This window comes from Lolium rigidum, chromosome 4 (genome assembly GCF_022539505.1).
Source record: "Lolium rigidum isolate FL_2022 chromosome 4, APGP_CSIRO_Lrig_0.1, whole genome shotgun sequence".
NCBI classification, from domain to species: domain Eukaryota; kingdom Viridiplantae; phylum Streptophyta; class Magnoliopsida; order Poales; family Poaceae; genus Lolium; species Lolium rigidum.
The window spans coordinates 80,969,029-80,991,539 of record NC_061511.1 but is presented as its reverse complement, the minus strand read 5'-3'; the positions used below and the strand labels follow the sequence as shown (position 1 = coordinate 80,991,539).

Below are 22,511 nucleotides of genomic sequence, written 5' to 3'. Positions count from 1 at the left end.
GCGGTAAAACTAGTCTCTTCTGGAGAAGTTCCTAGTCACTTATATCGAAAGGCTGTGGCTATGGTTTGGACAAACACACTGTATGCTATGTGGACTCGGAGCAACAAAAAAATGACTCTAGATGAAAGCGGAAACACAAACCCTAACAATACTAGATGGAAGAAAAAGATACGCAAAAACAACTAAGAAAAGCAACTAAAACTCGAAATTAGTGCAATCTAAGGCTATGGCAAACCCTAACCCTAATATTTTTGGCTTCTTCTGGATAGGAAACACTCACAACTCAACTATGGGGTGGATTGTGGATGGCTTACCGAGGAAACACTGAAATCTGATACCAAGATGATAAGGGGTGGCCCGATCGTCTCAGTAAGCAATGGTGGTGATGATGATCATGGGATGAACACAGCGGAGATAACTTGATGATGAAGTGGAAGATAACTTGTATGACGCAATGAGATCTCTCGATTGGTCCATGTCGCCAATGCAACATCTCTCAATCCTGCAAGATATTCACAACTCCACAGACTTGCGCACGTAGCCGCCGACCACGAAGCGGTAAGTTGCAACCTTCTAATTCCCAATGGGACAACAGATCACACAAGACTTTCAGAGTTACACCAAATCAAGACAATATGGTGTAGGGATTCAATAGAGTTGCAAAGCAATCAACTATGAACTAGGGATTATCTTAAACGTGGTCTAAAGCTATTATGGGGGCGTCCTGGGCACTTATATAGGCGTTCAGGACGACCAGGGGTCGAAAAGATACAAAAATAACCGACCCAGATCGGGATCTAGTCGAGACAGACTCGGACTCGGTCGGCCTGGGGACCGGTCGACTGGGCCTGGGACCAGGCCAGTCCGGTTCAAACCGGGCCTGGCGCCGGGTGGCGACCGGGGACGTGTCGTGTCTTGCAGTATAGCTCCCGGTTGGCATAAGCGCAGCGTCCGGTTGGCGCCGGGGCGGATCCGTCGTGCCGCCCGGTTGGACCGGGCCAGGGACCGGGCGCGCCGGCGTGGCGGCCGGTCTGACCGGATGCTGGGCTGGCCTGGACTTTGGCTTCCTCTCTCGCGCATGCCTCCCGCTCCTCCCTCGCGCGTCCATGGGATGTCTTCATGTCCAGCTCCATGTCCAACTTCACATCCATCTTCACGTCCAGCTGCTCCTCTCCTCCTCGTGCGATGCTTGCTCTCTTTTCATACCTGATCATACATAAGTAACAGGCTTAGGCAGTATAAGTTCTCATCAATCAAAGTATTGTTTAGGAACAAGTTCACATGTTGTTTAGTAGCTTCGCACGAGCCCTTGTAATAGGTCCAATCCTAACTTCATTGCACATGAGCTTCACAGCAGCTTCATCTTCATCTTGCAATGACGGAGGTAGTAGTGTAGTAGGGATGTCTTCATCAAGACGTCACCCCCTATTCCACTATGGTAGAGCCTCTTCTCAAGAAAAACCATTTTCACCAACTAGATGGCAAGATTCATGCATATGATCTCTTCTAAATTCTTATCTTGAACTTGCGCTTCAACTCGATCAACTTCAAATCATATTTTCCTTCTTCGTAATGACGTTGTCTTGAAATTAACTGTGAATGCTCACACAACATATATTCTTCAAGACATGCTTTTGATAGGCTCAACTCTCAAATGATCATTCATTGGATCACACCTTGAATATAACCTTGGTCTCCACTTCATGTATATGGATAAACCCTTCAAGTATGACTCAATGCAAATATTAGTCCATAGAAATTGTCGTCAATTGCAAAAAACCACACATGGGGCTCCATGCTCTTTCACTTGCTAATTTCGTATCACCTCATTGATTTGTACGTGCTTTGTTCCTTTGAGACCCCCCAATTACGATTTCCACTGTTTTGTTGCCTATGCCAAGGACTAATATGTAGCACGTTTTTGTGGAAGGGATGGTCCTATTGAACCTTGTGATATGTACAAGCACATTATGTGTGCATATTTCTTAGTAAGGTAGAATCATCTCTTTGCATTGTGTGTGATTATTTGCATGAGTAACTTTCTTTATTGATATTCATTCTCTTTTCCATTGTTTTTCATGAGCCAATGTTTCAAATGTGACACATTTTTATCATAGGGATGGTGTGATTGGACCACAAGTTTTGTACAAGCATATTGGATGTGCATTTTTATTATTTTGCACTATTGTTCATTTGTGTTCATCTCTTGCGTTGCTAAACTGTTCCAGTTTTTAGTTTCTATAGCTTGGTGTCCTTGTGAAGGCTGGTGGAGAAGGCAACTTCAAAAACAAACACTAGAGGCAGGCCGCCCAATGTCGGCCATTTCCATGAATTGGTATCCCCTACCCACTTTTGCAATATGTTGATAAAACCTAGGTTAGGGATACTTTCCCCTCCCAGACGCCTTTAGGCCTATTTGGGGACGTCCTCGAGGAAGATCACCCTCAAGAGGGATATCAAGTTGAAGGATGTCAATGAGAAGGCCGTCCGGGATCAAGCCTGGCTAGCATTTTCCATTGCTCGCAATCTTCAGATTGGATACTTCCTAACCTTCAAGAAAATCGCTCAAGTGAGTTTGGATTGGTCATCTTCTGAGGTGGTGGAGAAGTGCCCTATGCAATGTCGATTCAACCACCACTAACCTTACATTGATCCAAGTTCCGTACGAATAGGAAGAACGCTCATTATAAAACCATTACTAATGTTACACTCGCTTAATCAATATATCTGACAAAAGAATCGACGACGACAAGCACCTCCACATAGATAGACAGGTGCGTGCTGGCTCCCGTAAACATCACAATACAGTAACTTAAAGTAAAACATCAGTACAAAGAGTATACATAGGCGCAAATACGGGTACACAAAACAGCTCTATACGTAGTATCCTTTTAGCATCGCCACTGAAGCTTTGAGCCGGGATTTGATTGGTTTTTATTGGCGGACCCGGTCCCTGCAGCATTGTAAAACTCCGTCTTACCGGTAGCTGCGGTAGAGCGGGGTGTACATGCAGCTCTCGGCGTACTTGACCAGGTCGTCCGGCCGCGGCAGCCTGCTGGCCAGGCCGAGGTCGTACGCCTTGGCGGCGACCCTGGCGGCGATCTCGGCGGAGATCTTGCGGATGTTGGTGAAGGGCGGGAAGATGAGGCCCTTGTCGAAGTTCTCCTGGCTCACCTGCTCCGCCAGCGCCTCCGACGCGGCGAGGAGCATGTCGTCGTGGACGCGGATGGCGCCGGAGATGACGACTCCGAGGCCGAACCCCGGGAACACGTAGGCGTTGTTCGACTGCCCGGGCACGTACGTCTTTCCCTCGTACTCCACGGGGTCGAAGGGGCTCCCGGACGCGAACACCGCCGTGCCCTTGGTCCAGGTGTAGGCCTCCTCCGCCGTGCACTCCGAGTGCGACGTCGGGTTCGACAGCGAGAAGATGACAGGTTTCTGCATTCACAATTTCAGTTCATCACGAAACCGAAGGGAAAAAAACCACAGCCTGAGTGACAAATGCATGGCCAATGTGTAAGTCTGTTACCTCGTTGAAGGAGGCCATGGCTTCGACCACCTCCTGGGTGAAGGTCTTCCCGACGCCCGAGGTTCCGATCAGCACGGTTGGCTTAATGGACTGGACGGCCTCCAGCAGGGTCGTCAGGGGCTCATGCTCGTGAGCGAATGGCTTCTTGAAGTGCTGGAGAGACTCTTTTCTCGACTCCACCAGCAGTCCCTGCACATTCAGACAATAATCTTAGTGTACAGAAATAAACTGCTAATTTCAATGTTTGCTGTTCCTGATATCAGCAACCAACCTTAGAGTCCACCAGCCAGATCTTCTTGCGGCAGTCATCGATTGGGAGTTCCGTCTGCACAATCAAGCGATTGATAAGGTCCGGGCACAGGTAAGATCAATCAATGATATAATCACCATGAATTATCTCATGAACAACGGGGCACAGCACTGTTGACTGTATTCTTACATGTTTCGACATCTCAAGAGCAATAAGCTCTGCAATGCCAGTGCCGGCCTCTCCAGCACCAAGGAAGAGGTAAGTCTGGTCTGCGAGGCCTCCGCCGATCACCTTCAGCGCCGCCAAGAGACCTGCCAGGACAACTGATGCCGTGCCCTGCAATTCCGTCATTTTGTATTCAGTAAGAAACTCTGAAGATAGAGACAGCAGTAACCAAATGATGCACCATGTAGTGATTAGTTAATCAGGCATCAAGTCACCTGGATATCGTCATTGAAGACGAGATGGCTCTTGCTGTACTTGGCGAGTAGGTCGAAAGCATTGTGGTTGGCAAAGTCCTCGAACTGAACAAGGACCTTCTCACCGTAGTTCTGCTTGACAGCAGTCATGAACTCCTGCAGAAGCTCATGGTATTCCTGGCAACAATGAAACAAACACAAAATTCAGCATCGATACAAATTACTCAACAGAGTCTGACATATCACCCGCTACAGAGTAGGGGGGCTACCTCGCCAGTAGCACGGCGTTGCTTGAGCCCGATGTAGTACTCGTCATCGAGCAGTGTCTGGTTGTTGGTGCCGACATCAATCGTGATTGGCAGGCACTGAAGAAGCACCATGATACAAAAAGCCAGTCAGCAAAACAGTCCCTCTAGTTTTGATAATTTCATGTCCTTTTCAGAATAGTATGTATGAGAAAGGAAGAACATTCAGAGCAACACTTACAGCAGATGGACGGACTCCTCCGAGGGCGGTGTAGAGGGACAGCTTGCCAACAGGAATCCCCATTCCCTGGCAACCCAGATCTCCGAGCCCCAGAATGCGCTCGCCATCGGTGACGACGATGACCTGGATGCTCCTCTCAGGCCAGTTCTTGAGCACCTCAAGGACCTTGCCCCTGATGAAAACACACATCATGTCAGACCGCGCAGTCATTAACATTTCTCGTGAGAAGTGCAAAATAGGCAGAGGAGGGGAACCCACTTGTCCTTGAGGCTGATGTAGAGCCCCTGCGGGCGCCGGTAGATGCTGCCGTACTTCTGGCACGCCTCTCCGACCACGGGCGTGTAGACGACGGGGAGCAGCTCCTCAACGTTGTCGATGAGGAGCTTGTAGAAGAGCCTCTCGTTCCTCTCCTGGAGGTCCATCATGGCGATGTAGCGCTGTAGCGGCACGGTGTACTGGCGTAGGTTGTGCATGATCTTCTTCTCCTGGTGTTCCTGGGAGAAGATCGCCGGCGGGAGGAGGCCCCGCAGGTAGTGCGCGTCGCGCTCCTTCTCCGAGAAGGCCAGCCCCTTGTTGTGCCGGGGGTCCCTCAGCAGCGAGTGCCCGCTGTTGCGCGCAAGGGGAATGCTCGTCAGTGGTGTGTTTGAACAGGAAATGCGTGAGCAGAGTACTCTGTTTCCAGAGGATGAGAAAACACTGCTCGATTTGGAAATGTGTGAGCGATGTTGTGTCTGCAGAGTCGTGATATTTGTTGCTGAAATTGTTCTTCGTTTGTTTGGTGTGTCAATCAAGGCTGCAGTAAGCGAGACGCATATGTTCTGCCCCGGCGTATCAGTGTGGACGGCGACTGATAACGTCAAGAAACAGAGCAAACTGAGCAAGAACTTTCAACGGCAGCTGTAAAAACGCACCCTAACTTACTACCCTAGATGGAGAAAAGTAAACTTTCTAGCGCACCTAAAATACATGCGCACTAATTGATAATGGGCACGTTACTACCGATTAAAGCGTATAGGTCATGAGAAGGGCATCAAGATCGCATGATCTCGCACTAGTATATGCAGTACGGCTCACATATAGAGTAGTACTAGAAAGCTTCTCCATAGAAACGAACTCTGTCAATCAATTTGCTGCTATGTGAACTTGTTTCGACAGGGGGAGATTCGCCATGGAACTTGGATCGGCCATAGAAGGTTATCTTTGGCGAATGTTCTGGAGAAGCAGTGTTTACCTGGCGACGGAGAATGACCATGGCGTGATGAGCTGCTCCTCGGTGGCCCTGTCCTCGCCGTACACGTCCGAGACGCCGCCGCCCACCATTCTCGCTCAGGCTGCTAGCTCCCAGGGATCTCAAGAACGGATGGAAGAAGAAGAAGGATCACGTAACGCTGGAACTGAATCGAGCAGAGTTATTTGCTTCCCTTTTGTAACTCCTGGATGAATGCAGCGGTGCTGTGGTGGGGAAGACGGGAGGGAGCAAGGTGCCTATTTATAGGGGCGACCCCGGCGCTTACGGCCGCGGGGACTGGCCCGCCTGGCAGAGATGGAAGGGGCGGGGCGGGTGAAAGGGAGGAAAGGTCGGGGGATGGTGACCGGCGCGCGAGAGGGAGGAGCCTTCCTTCCTTCCCGCGCGACAATGGGGGAATTAAACAAGCTTTCTTTGGAAGTGGGGGTATGAAAGCGAACGTGGGAATTAAGAAAGATAGTAGCAGCAGCCTCTCTCGGCTGCGGAATGGAGAAGATGGTCTTCGTGGGGCACCGGGAATAGTATTTCCGGTCAGCACCTTCGCGGATGGTTTTGTTTTGATTCAAATGCCGCGACCGACGTCCTTTTCCAGACTGAGATGGAATGACAGGGACGCCATGGAGGAGCGCCCCCGGTGCTCGCCGCCGACCAGGTGGCGGACCCCCCGCCGGTCAAAAGCATACATTTTTTTGTGTTTTTTTTTAAAAAATCATGAGCATATATTAGAGCAACTTCAACATACTCCCTCTATTCTAATTTACTCTACGTTCTAGAAAAAATGAGATAAATTAGTGTTGCATTTATTAGTATAGGTGAACAACCAATCTAACCTACAATGAAAATAACAATATCCAATAATTTTTTTAACAAAAAACAACACCCAATAAAGAGAGCAAAACCACTTCGTTTTTAATGTTGTTGTTGACTAAAAGGTAGAATTAAATTATTTCAGAACAAATATAAAAGCTAGAACGTAGACTATTTCAAAACGGAGGGAGTATCTCGTAAAAATTAGGTTTTAGAAACATAGTTAAAGGACGCTAAAAAATGATTTTACAATGTTACGAGAGCTCCGGATGAACAAAACCCGTAAACGGAGCCACAAATGCAAATCTGCCACGCCAAGGCATACTACTTTTTTTTCCCTTCTCTTCATTCCTAACGAGCCTGGCCTGCCTACGTCGGCCTTGCTACCCCTGAGACCACCCGCGCCGTCTACCTCCTTTGTGGCTGACCCTAGCTCCTCCTCCACAGGATGAATTCCGGTCTTCTTCCTTGCCAGCAAGCTAGGTCATCATCATCGTTGTTGGTGGTCCTTCTATGCCTCCTTTGACCCCAACTACGACTTCCTGGTGAGCTTCGTGTTCAACCCCACCTTTCCTCGTCTTCTTTTACTCGCACGGTGGTCGATTTCGGTGAAATTCTTGCGAGTACTACAACAGAACTACACCGGCGCGGTCTGGAACTTCCCTCTCATGAAGCGTTGACCGGTTTAATGGGCACCGATGCAGCCTAAAACTTTCGTCTCGCAAAGTACAGACCGGTTTAAAGGGCACCGGCAAAATGAACTCTGAAACTGCGCATACCATGTTCCCGTGCATGGATTCTCGGTGTCCTTTAAAAAAAATTAAAACTTTTGATCATTTTTGGGATTTATTGTGCACGACCTTTTGACTGAAACTTTAAAAGTCAAAATTTTAAAGTATTTAGCCACTTTTAGGAGATGTGTTAGAGTTGCTATTAGTTGTGGAGTTTATTATGTTTTGATCCAAATTCATATTAAAAAGTAGGCTAACTTCTAATGAGCGGAACGAGACCTGTCGCCGAAGGGATACCTAGGGGTGCGGATCGATGTCACCGTCTATATGTACCTCCTGTAAGCTGTCGGCTAGGATTTATCAGATTATAAGATAACCCATAGTGTTTGTAAATACTCTCTGATATAGTGTAGTTTTGCTGATTCGTGTCCGTGGTTTTCACCCCTCTCTGTTGGAGGGGTTCTCCACGTTAAAGTATTATGTCCATTTTCGTTATTTTCTTGTTGCGTTTGTAAGAGAGTCCATGGAGCCGATGGGGGTGCAAGATGGCTGAAGGGGAAGAGAGGAGAGTGCTGTGCATGTGGCCGACCGTGGCCGCGTGGTGCTACCATGTGGCGATAAGCATCGTCAGGAGACAACAAGCAGCCATTAACCTAAGGCAACTGAGTGGTTCTTCGCGCACAATTTTAAAATTTAAAATCGCAATAAACAAACCACTCATGCCGTCTGCTGTATTGTAAAATAGTAGTATATCTAAGCAAAGCCTAATGCATCATGCGCACATTTGATCACAGTTAGCAGCCCCGTCGCTTTCCTCCATTCACAGAAAAGGACCGGCGCACCTGGTTGTACCACATTATCCCTTTTTAATCAACTGATTCAAATATACTCCGTATTTAGATACGTTGTGCACTAAAAACGTATCATACTATATCTGGAAGAAGTTGTGTCAATTAATTTAGAAGGCATAAGTAGTCCCTAGTACTAGTAGTACTCGACACACTAACAATTCAGCTACACGCATGACACGGATAGATAAAGTTCAAGCTCGAGTTTACACTGACCGGGCCGTTACTTGTATCCGTCAACAACCTTCCTCAGTTCCTCCCTTTCTTCGTCCGGTCAATCCACGATCTTTCAACGGCCGGGCTGTCCATAGAGAACACCGTAGGACCATGGAATGATGGAACCCCGTATGGCCGTATGGCACCGGCGTGGATTCTCTAACCAGCATGCAGCAAGGTAGAGGCAGACTTGCTGCTGTTGGATGTCGTCCATTCTCCATCTCGTGGCCCTGCTTTCCCTCCTGTCTTTTAACGCCAAACAACCAAGCCCAGCCCACGTTTTTAGCCCACGCAACGCCTGGCTCGAAGCAGAGGGAGGAAAAACAGAGAGGCTTCGCGCGCGGGACTGCAGCCATGGAAGAGATTTTGGCGGGGAAACGCATCGGTCGGCTCGCCTGGCGCTCTCTCTCGCTGCAGCAGACGATCGATGAGAATCAGCGTCGATCGACGGAAGATCTTGCCAGCTACCCTCCTAATCTTTCCTGATTATTTTGATCTGCAGGTAGAACACACAAATCTCCCCTCTTTCACTTGCACTTTTTCACAAACTGGAAATTTACTTGTATTTGTTCATGATTTGTGCAGTATTTATTGAGTTACCTTGAGCAACAATGTCGCGAACATAATTGTACTTGATATCAATGTGCTTTGTCCTCTCATAAAACATTTGATCTTTAGTAAGGTATATTGCACTTTGACTGTCAGAAAACAAGTTAATGCAAGAATCATCTCCACAAAGCTCAGCATACAAATCTTTCAACCAAACAGAATCTTTGCAAGCTTCATTAATTGCTATATATTCTGCTTCGGTCGTAGATTGGGAAACAACAGATTGTAACGTTGTCTTCCAACTCACAACACATCCACCAACAGTGAACACATTGCCTGCGAGGGATCTTCTCTTATCCAGATCGGCAGCAAAATCTGAATCCACATAGCTTACGAGTCCCTCACCGGTCTTGCCAAACTTCAAACAAGTTTTGGATGTGCCACGAAGATACCTTAAAATCCACTGAACAACTTTCCAATGTTCTTTACCAGGATTAACCATGTATCGACTGACCAAACTCATAGCATATGACAAATCCGGGCGAGAACAGACCATGGCATACATCAAGGAACCAACAACACTAGAATATGGAACTAGAGACATGTACTTAATATCTCCATCAGTACTAGGACATTGCAATTCTGACAAGAGGAGCAATAGGTGTACTAACAGACTTTGCATCATGCATATTAAAACGATGAAGAACTTTCTGAACATAATTTTGCTGACTAAGAAATAACACACTAGATTTTCTGTCTCTTGTAATTTTCATACCTAGTATTTTCTTAGCAGCACCAAGATCGTTCATCTCAAACTCACTACTTAATTGTGACTTTAAAGTAGTGATCTCTTTCTTGCTCTTGTTACTGCTACTGCTGTTGTGTTACTGTTACTACTGCTCTCATATTACTGCTGCTTTCACATCACCCCTGTTACTAGTGCTTTTCCAGGTGCAGCTGAATTGACAACTCAGTTGTTAAGGCTTATAAGTATTCTTTACCTCCCCTTGTGTCGAATCAATAAATTTGGGTTTTACTTCCCTCGAAGACTGTTGCGATCCCCTATACTTGTGGGTTATCAATGAGTTGTTATGCATGACTGTGCATGTAACGTGTTCGTAGATTCCACTGGATTCTACTAATAATTCAGTTTGACAACTCCAGAGTTCTCGTCATGTACTCTCTGAATATGGATACAAAGCATTGGATCGGCATAAGATTAATGCTGCAAAAGTAATTATTTTCAATCATTTGCGCACTATACCGGTCTCTTTCGTTCATTTCCTGATATCAAGTAACTAATAACTCCCTTTGTTCATTTAATTTCTTTGCCCTGTAGGGTTTGGAAACGGTTCAAAGATGACATAACTGGTGAATTCAAAGATGAGCTAATATGGATACTCAGCCACCGGGGACCAATCTATGTGGATACTATGTTTGTGAGTTCATCCGGGGACTCACCTCTGAGCGGAGGGCTCAGGATATTGACTTGCGGATGCATGACTTGCGGAGGAAGCTTACTCCAGAAGCTCGCTTCCGACCAATTCAAGAGGAATTAGCAGGATTTTTGATGAGGGAAGTCGTCGATCCTAAAGGAGAGCACTATTACGAGGACTAAGAACTTCTGTTGCAGTAAATTTTATATGGAAACTTGTTTGAAGTTGTATATGATCACCCGATATTGAATATTATATATTCCTCTTGAATTCTTCTTGTTTGAAATTTTAAACTTGTTTGAAATTGTACATTCATATTCATCAACGTGTAACGTGTATATAGTAGCATAGAATATGTGTACTGAAACTTCTTGTAATTAAAATGAAACACAAAATAAAATATATAAAAAATGAAACACAACAAATTAAAAAGAAACCAGATTTAGGGGGGTTAAAACCCTAAACCTGCTGAGACCTTTAGTCCCGGTTGGTCTGGCCAACCAAGACTAAAGGTCCTCCGCCCCGACGGACGCCTGCCGCCCACGTGGATGGGCCTTTAGCCGCGGTTCGTAAGCAACCGCGACTAAAGGGGGCAGCCTGTAGTCTCGCATAATTAGTCCCGGTTGCGCAACCGGGATTAAAGCCAGTTGCCAATCGGGACTAAAGCCCCTTTTTCTACCAGTGAAGGGAAGCAAGATATGGAACTATACAAGACACCAAAGGAAGGAACATCATTGAAAATCCAAAATTAGATGCTATGCTACGGTACAAGTTTCTTTCTCACAAATTTCATGATTTTGCATATAAAGCTGCAAGCGATCCAGATTGTAGCTTGTTGGTGGACAAAGCATTGGACTGCGTTGCTAAGCAAGTAGAGGAAAACATGAGTGCATCTACAAGTATTTTGAGTGATTCATCTAATTTCCAACCTAATGTCCAACAAGATGCGAGTTTGCTTAATTCTGCACGCCTAAAGAAAAAAGATGTCCAACCAAAAAGTTCAAAGAGAAAGAGAAGTTGGCTCGACAAGATACGCAAGTTCAAAAAGAAAGTGCCAGCAAAATCTAAAGTATGGTGTTAAAAACCCTTGCAAAATAGTGTTCTTATTTATTACTACATGATTAATAACATGACTCTTTTATTTGTCCAACAACAAGGGAATGGTGGTGGAGAAACTCAAGTGCCAGCAGAAACTCAAGTGCCAGCAGAAAATCCATTCACTAGCTTCACATACTTGCTCATGGTACTAAAAATATTGCCCTATCAACTTCTCTAATCTAGTCTTCTATTCTCATGTCCCAAACTTTCCACTATCTTTGCAGGGATCTAGTGAAATTGATAACATGTCTGTTCAAGATCTTCTTTAGGTTCCAATTTTAGGGCTTGAAGCCACAAGATATTTTGGGAATGATGTTTCAGCACCTGCTGAAATGAAATTATGTGCAAAACACTGCAAAATGATGTTTTTTGGTGTAGATATAGCGGTTGTAGAATTGTCTTTTGCTGGAGATTATTTTGGTTATTTCGAGCATCATTTGGTAGATGTGAAATGCTTGAAATATGTTTGAAAAGAGAGCATTTGTATAAGATTTATGAATTGATACAGTCTAATGTAAATACTCTCTGTTTGTTGTCCTGTTTTCAGATACTGTAGCAATTCTGCTGTTTATATCGAGCTGGGCTCATGTCCTTCCGAGCTGGGCTAGTGTTGCTCCCGAACGGGCCTTATGTGGGCTGGCCTGGCTGGTTAATGTTTAGACAGGGGAAGGAAAGCAGGGCCATGGGATGAAGAATGGACGACATCCAGCAGCAGCAAGTCTGCCTCTGCCTTGCTGCAGGCAGGTTAGAGAATCCACGCCGGTATGGCACATCACGACGGTTTCTCGCCTCCAATTTGTCAAAAGGAATTAATGGATTCGCGTAACTTCACCAAACACTCTCTACGTGGGTTTTTACTAGCGGAGATGTTTACGGCTCCGGCGATGGAAGCAGAAAACTAGGAGAACATGCTTGCACCACACATTGTGTCTACTTTTCTTTTGCCAGAGGTAGGTAGGTATGTGGAGAACATGTGTCAGTCTATTTCTATTTTCCTAGTCCTGAGACCAGATGTGTTCTTTGAAGGAAAAAAAAGTCCAAAAGGTTTAGAGAGAAGGAATACTCGTCAAGAGGAAAACCGGAAAAAAAAACCCAGCTCCCCCAAAATACATCCCAAGTACTCTTATATTTAGTTTTCCAGCCAAATTATCTAGTGGACGTACTGGAAACAGGAAACAGTCGGCGGGGTGAAACTTCAGCACCAACCGCTCCCGCGGATGCCGCCGCCTCCCCATCTTGATTCCACGACGAGCAGACTAGATTTCGGCATCAATCTTTGATTTCCGGCGAGGAGGTTTGATTCACCAAATCTAATGTTGGTTTAGCGGAATGATGATGCTCGAAGAAAGAAAGAAAGAAAGAAAGAAAGAAAGAAAGAAAGAAAGAAAGAAAAAAGTTGCTAAACGGCGCGAGACGACGACAGCAACCACCTGGGATCAAGTAAGGGATCCTCTGGAGTCGCTCACACGGGAGCGACCCGCGAGGGTTTCCAATGGCTGCCAAAGTTAAAGCTCTTAGAGCATCTCCACCGACTCGTCCCACATTGTCGCCAACAGGTGCACCGGCAGCGCCACGTACTTACCAAATTAGAGAGAGGTTGCACACACCGGTGACCTCCAATAAAAAACCCCCCAAAAATTTGAACTAACATTTGTAAATAAACATCAAAATTTCATTCATATTTAGGTTTATTGATAAAAGTATGAATGAAATCTGAACGAAACTAAATTAAAATATACCCTAGTATAGTAGGTGTTGGCGTTGCACTATGGTGTGGAGGCAAGTGCGGCGGAGGAGGGGACTGCGGCGGTGGTCTAGAGAATCCAAGGCATGCCGGTCCCGCCACTAAAATCCGATGTGGCATGGGGTGCCAGCGCACCCGTTCGGCACCCTGTGGGTTGGGACCGACACGGGTTGCCTACGGTTTTATTAGGCTCGGAAAAACGCCAACAATATTTTGGGACGTGCTAGTGTGAGCTTAAGAACAAGGCCAGTCCCTAAATAGCTATCCCTAAATAGCTATTAGGATCACTATTGAGGCTGTCGGTGAAGATGCTTAAGTCTGCTCTATTTGGTAAGATGTTCTAATTAGGCTGGTCATAGTGCATAGTATCATATACTAGTATCATGCATATGATACTTGTCTATGATACTATCTCTCTAGTGGGTGGTATTATAGAGTAGTATCATAATCTTCTAAATTTATTGTTTTGTAGAATCCCAACGTAAATCTATGTACAAGATCTATTTGGCATTTACTTTTCTCGTAACGTGCGCTATGATACAGTATCCACCTATGTTACTCTAATCCTATCTCTCCTCCTTAATTAGATAACACATCATCATTTTTGTGGGCCTAGGATGCATGATACTACCTATGATACTAGCACTATGGCCAGCCTTATGCATCGTGCTCTAAGCATGCTCAGGAGACAGCGAGCAGCCATTAAGATAAGGCAACACATTAACATAAGGCAACTGAGTGGTCCTTGGCGAATAATTTGAAGTTTTAAAATCGTATTACACGCTCCACTAATGTAGTCTGATGTGTTAAACAAACCTGAGCAAAGCTCAACGCAGCAAGCGCATGTTAACAGCCCCGTCGTTTTCCTTCCGGTTTCGATTCGATGGACCCCTCTCGTCACAGAAAAGGACCGTCGGCTACGGAACGTATAGTACTATCCTCTAGCGGTAGTTGACGCACGGCCAGCTCAGCTACACGCATGACACATGCTTGATTCCTTGGGCGTGGCCGACAGCAAGCAAGGTCAAAGCTCGACAGTTTACACTGACCGGGCCGTTATCCTGATCCGTCAACGATATCCTTCCTCTTTGCGAAACGAAATGAAATGAAAGTGTATCAATGCTCACCAGGTCAATCCAAGATCTTTCAACAGCCTGGCTGGCTGCCCCTGGTCTACCCCATAAGACCAACCGCATACGGCATATTTGGACGGTTTCATAGTTTCTCACTTATATAACCTATAATTTGTCAAAACGAATGGATTTACGTAACTTTACCAAACCATCTCAGATGCTAGAGCATCTTCAGCGGCACGACCTAAATGAACTGAGGTTGTTCGTTTTGATCCACACAGAGAGGAGGAGACGAAATACCCGACCTAGCGGCTCAACGCCAAACAAATCAGGATGCGCGAACCACCAATCCTTGACCTAAATTTAGGTTGAAAATGCGTGCGGACATTCGGGAGAACCCGCTGCGTCTGACCCACACCCACCTTGTAGCGACACAACTCCTTGCATTGGCATCAATGCCATGACCGCTTGAACTTATGTGCCAACATTGTAGGCACAGGCTTTCCCCCATCCACTTTAATACGAGCAGGCGCACTTACCAATCCATGTAGCCTCTCGTCATTGCCAGTTTGAGCATCTAGCACCCACTCATGCGCTACGGCGATATGGTCATGTTCGTGTGAGCCGCTAGTTTTCATGAGTAGACGCCTAGGCGGCACCAGCAAACCTTAGCTAGGGTTTTAATTGATTTTTATTAGTGTCCTTTTTTGCCCAATGTAAATTATGTTTAACATTTATTATTCAAAAAATAAAAAAAAGTATGGTCGATGTGTTTACTCCGGCCCAAACGGATTAGGGGTAGATACAATCCCACTTCTGTTCACGGTCTGATCGAAACAAATTAAAATGATCGTATTTTTTTATTTTATAAATGGATCGGACCGCTGCAGATGCTTTTGGTCCTATACGATGGAGCAGCGGAGAAATCCGACAACATGCTTGCGCCACTGGTCGTGCCTTTTTCTTTGAGGGATAGGTTTGTGGAGAACATGTGCGCTAGTCTATTTCTAATTTCTGAGTCCAAAGTCGAAAGGTGTTCTCTGGAAAGCAAGGAAAGTACAGAATGTGTATAGAGAAAGGGGGGAAATCGTTAGGAAAAGCCGGAAGATGGGAACGGAAAGGTACGTAACCGCGTTGTGGTGTGATGTGGTTTGTTCGCGGCGCCGCGGCGGTCAGGTCGCCGCCGGACCGGCCGGGACGAGCGGTAGCTCCACCAGACGCTGGCACGCTGACCGTTTTCAGCCCTCGCGATTCGGCCGCCACCAACCCCACGACCACGATCTATCTGACTATCTGCCCTGGCAAGGCCGCAGGGTCCCACGTGAGCGTAGGGCGGGCTGCTGGTGAGCATATGGTGGCTCGAGATTGGACCTTGGCTTCAGCAAAACCTGTCCGAGATGAGCCTACACAAGGTACAGTTTTCTAGTACTATAACCTACTCTTACGCGCATTGAGAATCACAAATCTCATCTAGATTGATCATGTCTCCTAACATGCTTCATGACAAACAAGAAAGCAACCTTCATAACTATATAGTTATAGAGTAGCATTTGGTAACCTCTGATTAGGTCATTGCACATCTCATGTACTGAAGTAGGAGATTGCACACATACTGTAAGAGATAACTGAAAGCATTTATGCTATGTCTCATATCAGGTTTGTCATCATGTTTTCTAACATGTCTTTGCATTAGTGGTTCGACATCTCCAATGCACAAGACTTGTGAAATTAACTCGTCACCTAGTCTATATTCATATGTGTCCTCGCATAAATTTCGACCTGCGGCGACTTCAAATTAATCCTTCGTCCACATATTTCATAAATCATGTATTCTATAACCTTCTCTAAGATTACATGTACGTCATATTTCTAACAAGGGCCGACGTTGGCTCGAGGCACAACTCATGCAGACGAATGTATAAAATGGAGGAGCAAGTTCATTTGCCTCCATCATCATGTCATACTTGTCTTTGTGATGTTTCTCGCAGTAGAGTGTGATTCCTCTGCAAGGTCAAAAGTGGCGCTACTGCATGCTACGATAGGTGGCCTTTGGCTCTTTCAGGGAAGGTATGGTGGGTAAGAGGGCTCAGCCTTAGACCTCAACAGTGGTGGAGCTTGACAGCAAACAATGGGTGGGCAAAAGGCCATTTGTTTTCCTTCTAAGTTGTTCCAAAAAAAATCCTCCAGAGTTTTGTGCAAAACTTGGGGGAGGGGGGCGGTGCCCCCTGGCTTGCACTAAGCTCCGCCAGTGGACTTCGATGTCCCCATTTACTAACCCTCGCTATTCTCCCTTGACGTAGGGCTCTTACTTCCACAAAGCACACAATGGCTGGGTCGAGACAAGGAGGTGGCATATTCCTCCCGTGGTTCTTCTCTCTCGTAATGATGTGCCAGCTACAGGAGCTCGGCAGGTGTGTGTCGGACATGTGGTAGATGGAGGGGTTTTTTGATAGGGTGATGGTGTTTAGGCATTGGGAAAGAGGAGAGTTTTTTGGGTTAAAAAAGACCACACCTTCTATGCACGGTTTCTTGGTCACATTAGACACATACCATGCTACAAGAATGCGGGTGAGAAATTTTTTTTTTCACTACTAGAAATCCCCGTATATCCGACGGTGCATTTTATTAACCGACGGGCCGTCGGCTATTACTCTAATAAATGACGGTACTAGTTATGACCGATGGTTATTGGAAACCCGTCGGATATGATCAGTAATATCCGACCGTAGAGTTCATTGGCCGAAGGGCACATCAAACCCGTCGGATATGATCAGTAATAACTGACCGTATATTCATTTGGCCGAAGGGGACAGTCCAACCCTCGACTATTTAACCTAATGCCCGAGGGTGTGAACAAATACCCGAAAGTTCAGTTTTCACGGTCGGTTATTAAATTTATTTGTATCATGTGAGTAATGTTAGTGAGCCAAGAGAACAATTTCTTGGTTGGAGAACTAAATTGGACCGTCTACGACTGTGAGTGCATTTTACTCCTTAAACGACGGCACATGTTTTACATACATTCAAACTATTCAATGGAACTAGAACCATTGCAACAAGCAACTTCAAAATAATCTTCGGATCCAAAAGAGGGTGGGGATATTGGAGATGGTTCCTTGATTGAAAAATGGCAAGGTTATTGGGTGTGCCTACCAACGGTAAGCCCGTAACCTTCGGGTCCAAGGGGGAAATGATGGTTTGTTGATGTAAAGTTAATAAATTAATAAATATTGTTGATGGTATGTGGGACGAGGGGCTTATCAAAGCATGCCTTCATGGGTGGAAGCAAAGTGGAATTCTGATAATTTCTTATACGTTGGAAAGAGAAAAATTGTGGCGTTGCATCACACTGGTGATGTATTTTAGAGTCAAAGGTTCATATAATGCAAAAATATAAAATTTCTTGCTTACCCATTTTTATTTTTTCCGGAATGAATAAGTCACTCAGTTTGGTAGCCGTACAAAGTACTAAACAATTCATAAAAAACTAACAGTGGCAGTGTTCACTACCCGTTGAGCGCACCACGTGCTCAATGGGACTACAATCTATAAGGTTGTTAAGAAATGTGAAGATAGTAGAAGGAGCACCCTGTATGATGTGAGCTCTTGCGCCTAGGATTTATGGGGAAGATTAAGGGGACTTCTTTTCAACTTCTAGGATGGCTTCTCCCTACCCTCTCTCAGCTTTTCTCATACCACATCTTCTAAACTTATCTCTTAATTAGTCTTCCCAATACTAATTTAGAAGTTTAAAAAAAAATAGGAGACGGTTTTTTTTCGAAAAACCGAGGGAGGGTAGCTTATAGGAGAGACCCTTCTAGAAACCGGAAAGAAGTGGGCCAATATTTTTGCGTCGAGCTTTGTAATAGGAAGTGCAGCGTATGAACTGGCCAGGCATGCTTTTTCATTCTATTTCTTCTTATATTTGGACCACGTTCGTGAACGATGTGACTTTTTTCTGATGAAAAAAATGCGCTGAATGACATAAAAAAAATACTCAGAAAGAACTTTCAGAAAAGATACTCTGATTTGGTCCAATATGACCTCATAAATCTCGAAATTACTTACCGCAGACTGTGAACACCAGAACCATCTGCGCGGCATGCGCTTGCCCCTTGCGGTACGCCGTCTTCCTCGTGCTTGGCGGCGCTTTCAAGTTCCATTTTTTTGAGTTCAGTTAGGCGGCGGAGGAGCCTGGTTATGGAGCTCCTGAGCACTAGAGAGGGGAACGAGAGATTGAGGAGAAGAGAAGCTGTTCGAGCGGCAGAGAAAAAGGGAGGGGTCTGCGCTAAGTAGCATCCAGGGACGAAGGCCGATTGGTTTCGCGATCGGTTTCTCCGTAATAATTTGCCGCGCGCCTGTTCCTTTCGCCTTCATGTTGTTGCTTGGCAGGCGGAGTACTGTACGTGGTTCTTGGTGCTCCTGGGATTAATTGGCGGATGGAGATGATCAATGCAGACTTAACCAGGGACCAAGATGGTTACACCAGCAACTGAATTAAGTCGATTGCTACTACGATTGCTAACTGAACATGAGCCGCACGAAAACGAGATGGCCATGTCCACGTTTGACGTTTCGCTTACGCCTCAGCTCTTGAAATTTGGTTCGATACCCGCGGCCATGGTTTCGTGAGCTAGACGGGTCGCGCAGCAGTTAGCGTTGGCTTTAATTTGGTCGATGAATGCGCCATCATGCCTGAATGCGTGATGGATTGATGGTGAGTGCAGTGGAGAAGGCGTTGCTTTCTGAGTTGGTTCCGGTTATGTGCGAGCGGCCGGCTTTCCCCTCCGGTCGTGAAGGCAAATGGCAATGCCAAACAGTGATTTACATGGATATACGCATGACAGTGACCCAAAATGCTCAGTTGCTTCAAGTGGTAGCTCAGGGAAAGTGTCACATGCAGTGTTGTGGCAATGCTACTCAAAAGAACTTGGTCGCCTCACATGACAATCCGTGCATGGCTAATTACAAGCTAGCATGGAACTGATTTTGTAAATATAACACGTGTATAAAAACAAAATGTGCAAAAAATGCAAATAAATTAAAATTATGTGTTCTTTAAAGTTTAGTTTACCGTATACTGATATTTAATTTCAAACAGTATTGAAATTATGGGTCGTGAGCTGGAGTTGTTGCACGAGGGAACATGTTATTTACAAAAATCCAAAAACAGCATTTAAAAGTTCCAAAAGTCTCAAACAAAACTTCATATGGACGTGCCATATAAGCGCTTAGATTTCAATACTATACCTCATACTATAGATTACACAAGAAATCTGAAAGATTTCAATCAAAGAAATGTGATACACATTTCCAAAACGCCAAAGTTGTCAAAAGAATTGTGTAGCCCAAAATATGTGTTTTTCCAATGTTTAAAGTACGGTGCCTCCTCCAAATGGTATAGTGTCTTGAAAAATATACCATATATAGCCTAAAAATAAAGGATTTCAGTAAAAATGAAGGATACGAGTCGCTGTCGGGAGGAGGGGGAGTGGATAGCGACCCGCTACTAGGAAGAGCGGTGGAAGGTGAGTAAAGGAAGGAGGAGAGGTGGACGGCGGAGCCCACATGCAGATGAAAAATCGGGAAGCAGCTCGGCAACCAGGAGGACACAGGAAAACTCATGAACCGCTAAGTAATAAACTGAATGGAAAAAAGGAAAATCAGAGGTGTAGGTGGCTACAGTAGCCAAATTGTTGTTGGTTGTGCAAAGGTCTTCATCTTTTATATAAGTAGTAATAGTTCAAAAATGCCTTTCTCCCACTGTCTAGAAGTCTAACATCGATATCCCACTGGGCAACAATGTATCATAAAATACTTATTCAGAATCATCTGCATTATTGATGTCATTTACCAATTTAGAAGAGGAGCCAGCAAATTGAACTCCATCACGATAAATATGAAGCAACTTCTTCTTCCTAAGAGGGAAAACTCGGTTCTTTGGGCCAATTGGCTAGAATAAAATAGCGCTCTTAGTGTAGCGCGGAGTAGCAAGCTATTTCGCAAATATCTCCATAGCGAGCAAAATTACTAAAATTTGCGTGGACTCTCGAGGTATGCTATAGTGAGCTATTAGCGCTGAAATAACGCGGTGTTTCGTATTAACATTTTTTTGCACGCATCTAGGATACATCCGTATGTACATGATGAGATTTTTTTCAAAATTGATCAAGTCTTAGAACCTCGTTTTCAATTAATAAAAAAAACAGACTACCGGTTCGATCGTACATTTGAACCATTCTGTAGCTAGCGGCTGCTACGCATGGGTTAATTCAACTACATCTAAGATTTGGGTCCGGCCGACGGCCCATTCAAATCTAGGCGAGATGACCGGCCTACAAGCCCGTTTAGCAGCAAGCCCCCTAACGAAACAGAAAGAGAAAAGAAACGACAGAATAGATGGGACTGGCCCATCTTAGATACCGTTAACGGAGCTCCACTGGCTCCGGCTTAAAGCGGTGAATATGTCCATCCTGTTTGATAGATGTGATATATGTCCACACATAAAAAAAAGATCTCTTAAAAATGTTTTTTAATGGGGAGCCTAGTCTTAGCCTCTGGGTGAACACAACCGTTCTATTACAAAAAAATTAAGATCTCTCTCAAAAAAAGATAACTAGATATACAGTGACAACGATTTCCTTACTGGTTGGAGTGCAGAACCATGTATGGCAAACCCAGAAATACGGGTTTGCAATCTTCCCTGGAAGGCTATGATCTTTGGTATCTCATGCACATGCGTCAAACCAGAGTTCTAAGACCGCTCTCTGTCAGTGTCACCTCTTCTTCGGCGTTCTTAAACGTTCAGCATACCAGAGGACATTTTCGATTTGCAGGAGGCCAGGAGTGATTTCATATCATGTTCTGTTTTGGTTCTACTACATTTTAAATCAAACGTATTCTGGATCACCCCTCTAAAAGTACCGAACTTTGTTTAAATATTATTGTTTTTTCTTTAATTCCACAAATATACATGTTTTTGATTTTTTTATGATATTCCACCATCGGTTTGAAAAGCCCGAAAGGGTCTTGTCGGGGTAGAGGAACCCGAAAGATGATTTATTGGGGTAGAGCAATCTAAAAGGTGGCAAAGAGTGTGTTCTATCACATCAGAGCCCCACGGAATCTAAACGAGTCGGGTTCATTTAGCCCGAAAAATACTAGTCTAGTTAGGTTAGCTCAACGATATAATATTTTTAAAATATTTAAAAACCTATATTTTCATGATAATAAAGAAAAATAATAATATTTTAAAAATTCAGCTAGAAGTAGATCTGTTCATGGCGAAGTGCGACACATAGTAGTATTGAGCTTACAGAGTAGTGAAGATATCAAACGTTATGTGGATATGGTGTTTTGGCTCATAGATCTAGATGCACCTATTATAAAAATGTATTTTAAATTTATTTAAAAATATTTAAAATTTTCGAAATAAAATCCTAAGTGTGCATCATCATGTTCTATGTTAGCTCACACAATTTTGGCAGCAAAAAACATTTTGTATGCACTATGTAAAAAAGACAAAAAAAAATGTCTCGTTAAAAGCTATTTTGGAATGCTGGATGATGGGGATATGCCCATAGGGGGTGGGTCGCCAGTCCCACTCGCCGTGAAGACGGAGGCCCAGGCGGACCGCCAGTCGCCCAAGCGACTGGGCTCTAAGGCGACTGGGCCGTAACCCCAAGGAGGTGATCTACGTGACTGGATAAGAAGATTACTTGCAAGAGGGTTAGCGGATCCCGGATTAGTAGCAACTGATACGATTCGGAGTTATCTCCATGTAACCCTAGATCGGGGGTGCCTATATAAATCCCCGAGCTTAAACCCTAGAGGACACCTTATTCGAGATCTAATCTCCCCTTGTAAGCTCTTGGCGTAGCCGCCGACTGAGCCCCCCATTGTAATTCTCCACTGAGCAATAAAGATCTAGCAGGACGTAGGCCTTTTACTCTCCGGAGGGGCTGAACCTGGGTAAAACCCTTGCGTCTCTTGCACCTCGACCCGTAGATGGCGATGTTCCCTTCCCCTCGCATCAACGAAGTGCTACCCTCGTAGCATCCGCCGTGGTCACATCCACGA

The 22,511-nt window shown here is 45.1% G+C and overlaps 1 protein-coding gene across 2 annotated transcripts; it reads right to left on the bottom strand.

Annotated features, from left to right (window-relative positions):
* Window positions 1–2,739: 2,739 nt before the first annotated feature.
* Window positions 2,740–18,684, bottom strand: LOC124649070 (NADP-dependent malic enzyme, chloroplastic-like). Of its 2 annotated transcripts, none has more exons than XM_047188745.1 (9): window positions 18,501–18,684; window positions 4,943–5,290; window positions 4,685–4,856; window positions 4,468–4,563; window positions 4,220–4,375; window positions 3,969–4,115; window positions 3,801–3,854; window positions 3,530–3,718; window positions 2,740–3,438 (listed from the first exon to the last, which is right to left on the bottom strand). In XM_047188745.1, exons 1-9 carry the CDS (start codon window positions 18,593–18,595, stop codon window positions 2,977–2,979), a joined length of 1,719 nt encoding a protein of 572 aa, XP_047044701.1. In that variant the 5' UTR covers window positions 18,596–18,684; the 3' UTR covers window positions 2,740–2,976. The 2 variants fall into 2 exon arrangements, with proteins under 2 accessions (XP_047044701.1, XP_047044702.1); XM_047188746.1 differs by lacking the exon at window positions 18,501–18,684 and adding an exon at window positions 5,916–6,149.
* Between the last annotated feature and the right edge of the window lie 3,827 nt (window positions 18,685–22,511).

Coding starts and splice junctions, on each gene's coding strand:
- LOC124649070 (XM_047188745.1), bottom strand. CDS start 18,595: ATGGAACTTGAAAGCGCCGCCAAGCACGAGGAAGACGGCGTACCGCAA. Junction 4,564..4,684: donor GAGGAGTCCGTCCATCTGCT/GTAAGTGTTGCT, acceptor GTGCTTCTTCAG/TGCCTGCCAATCACGATTGA. Junction 3,855..3,968: donor CTCTTGAGATGTCGAAACAT/GTAAGAATACAG, acceptor TTGATTGTGCAG/ACGGAACTCCCAATCGATGA.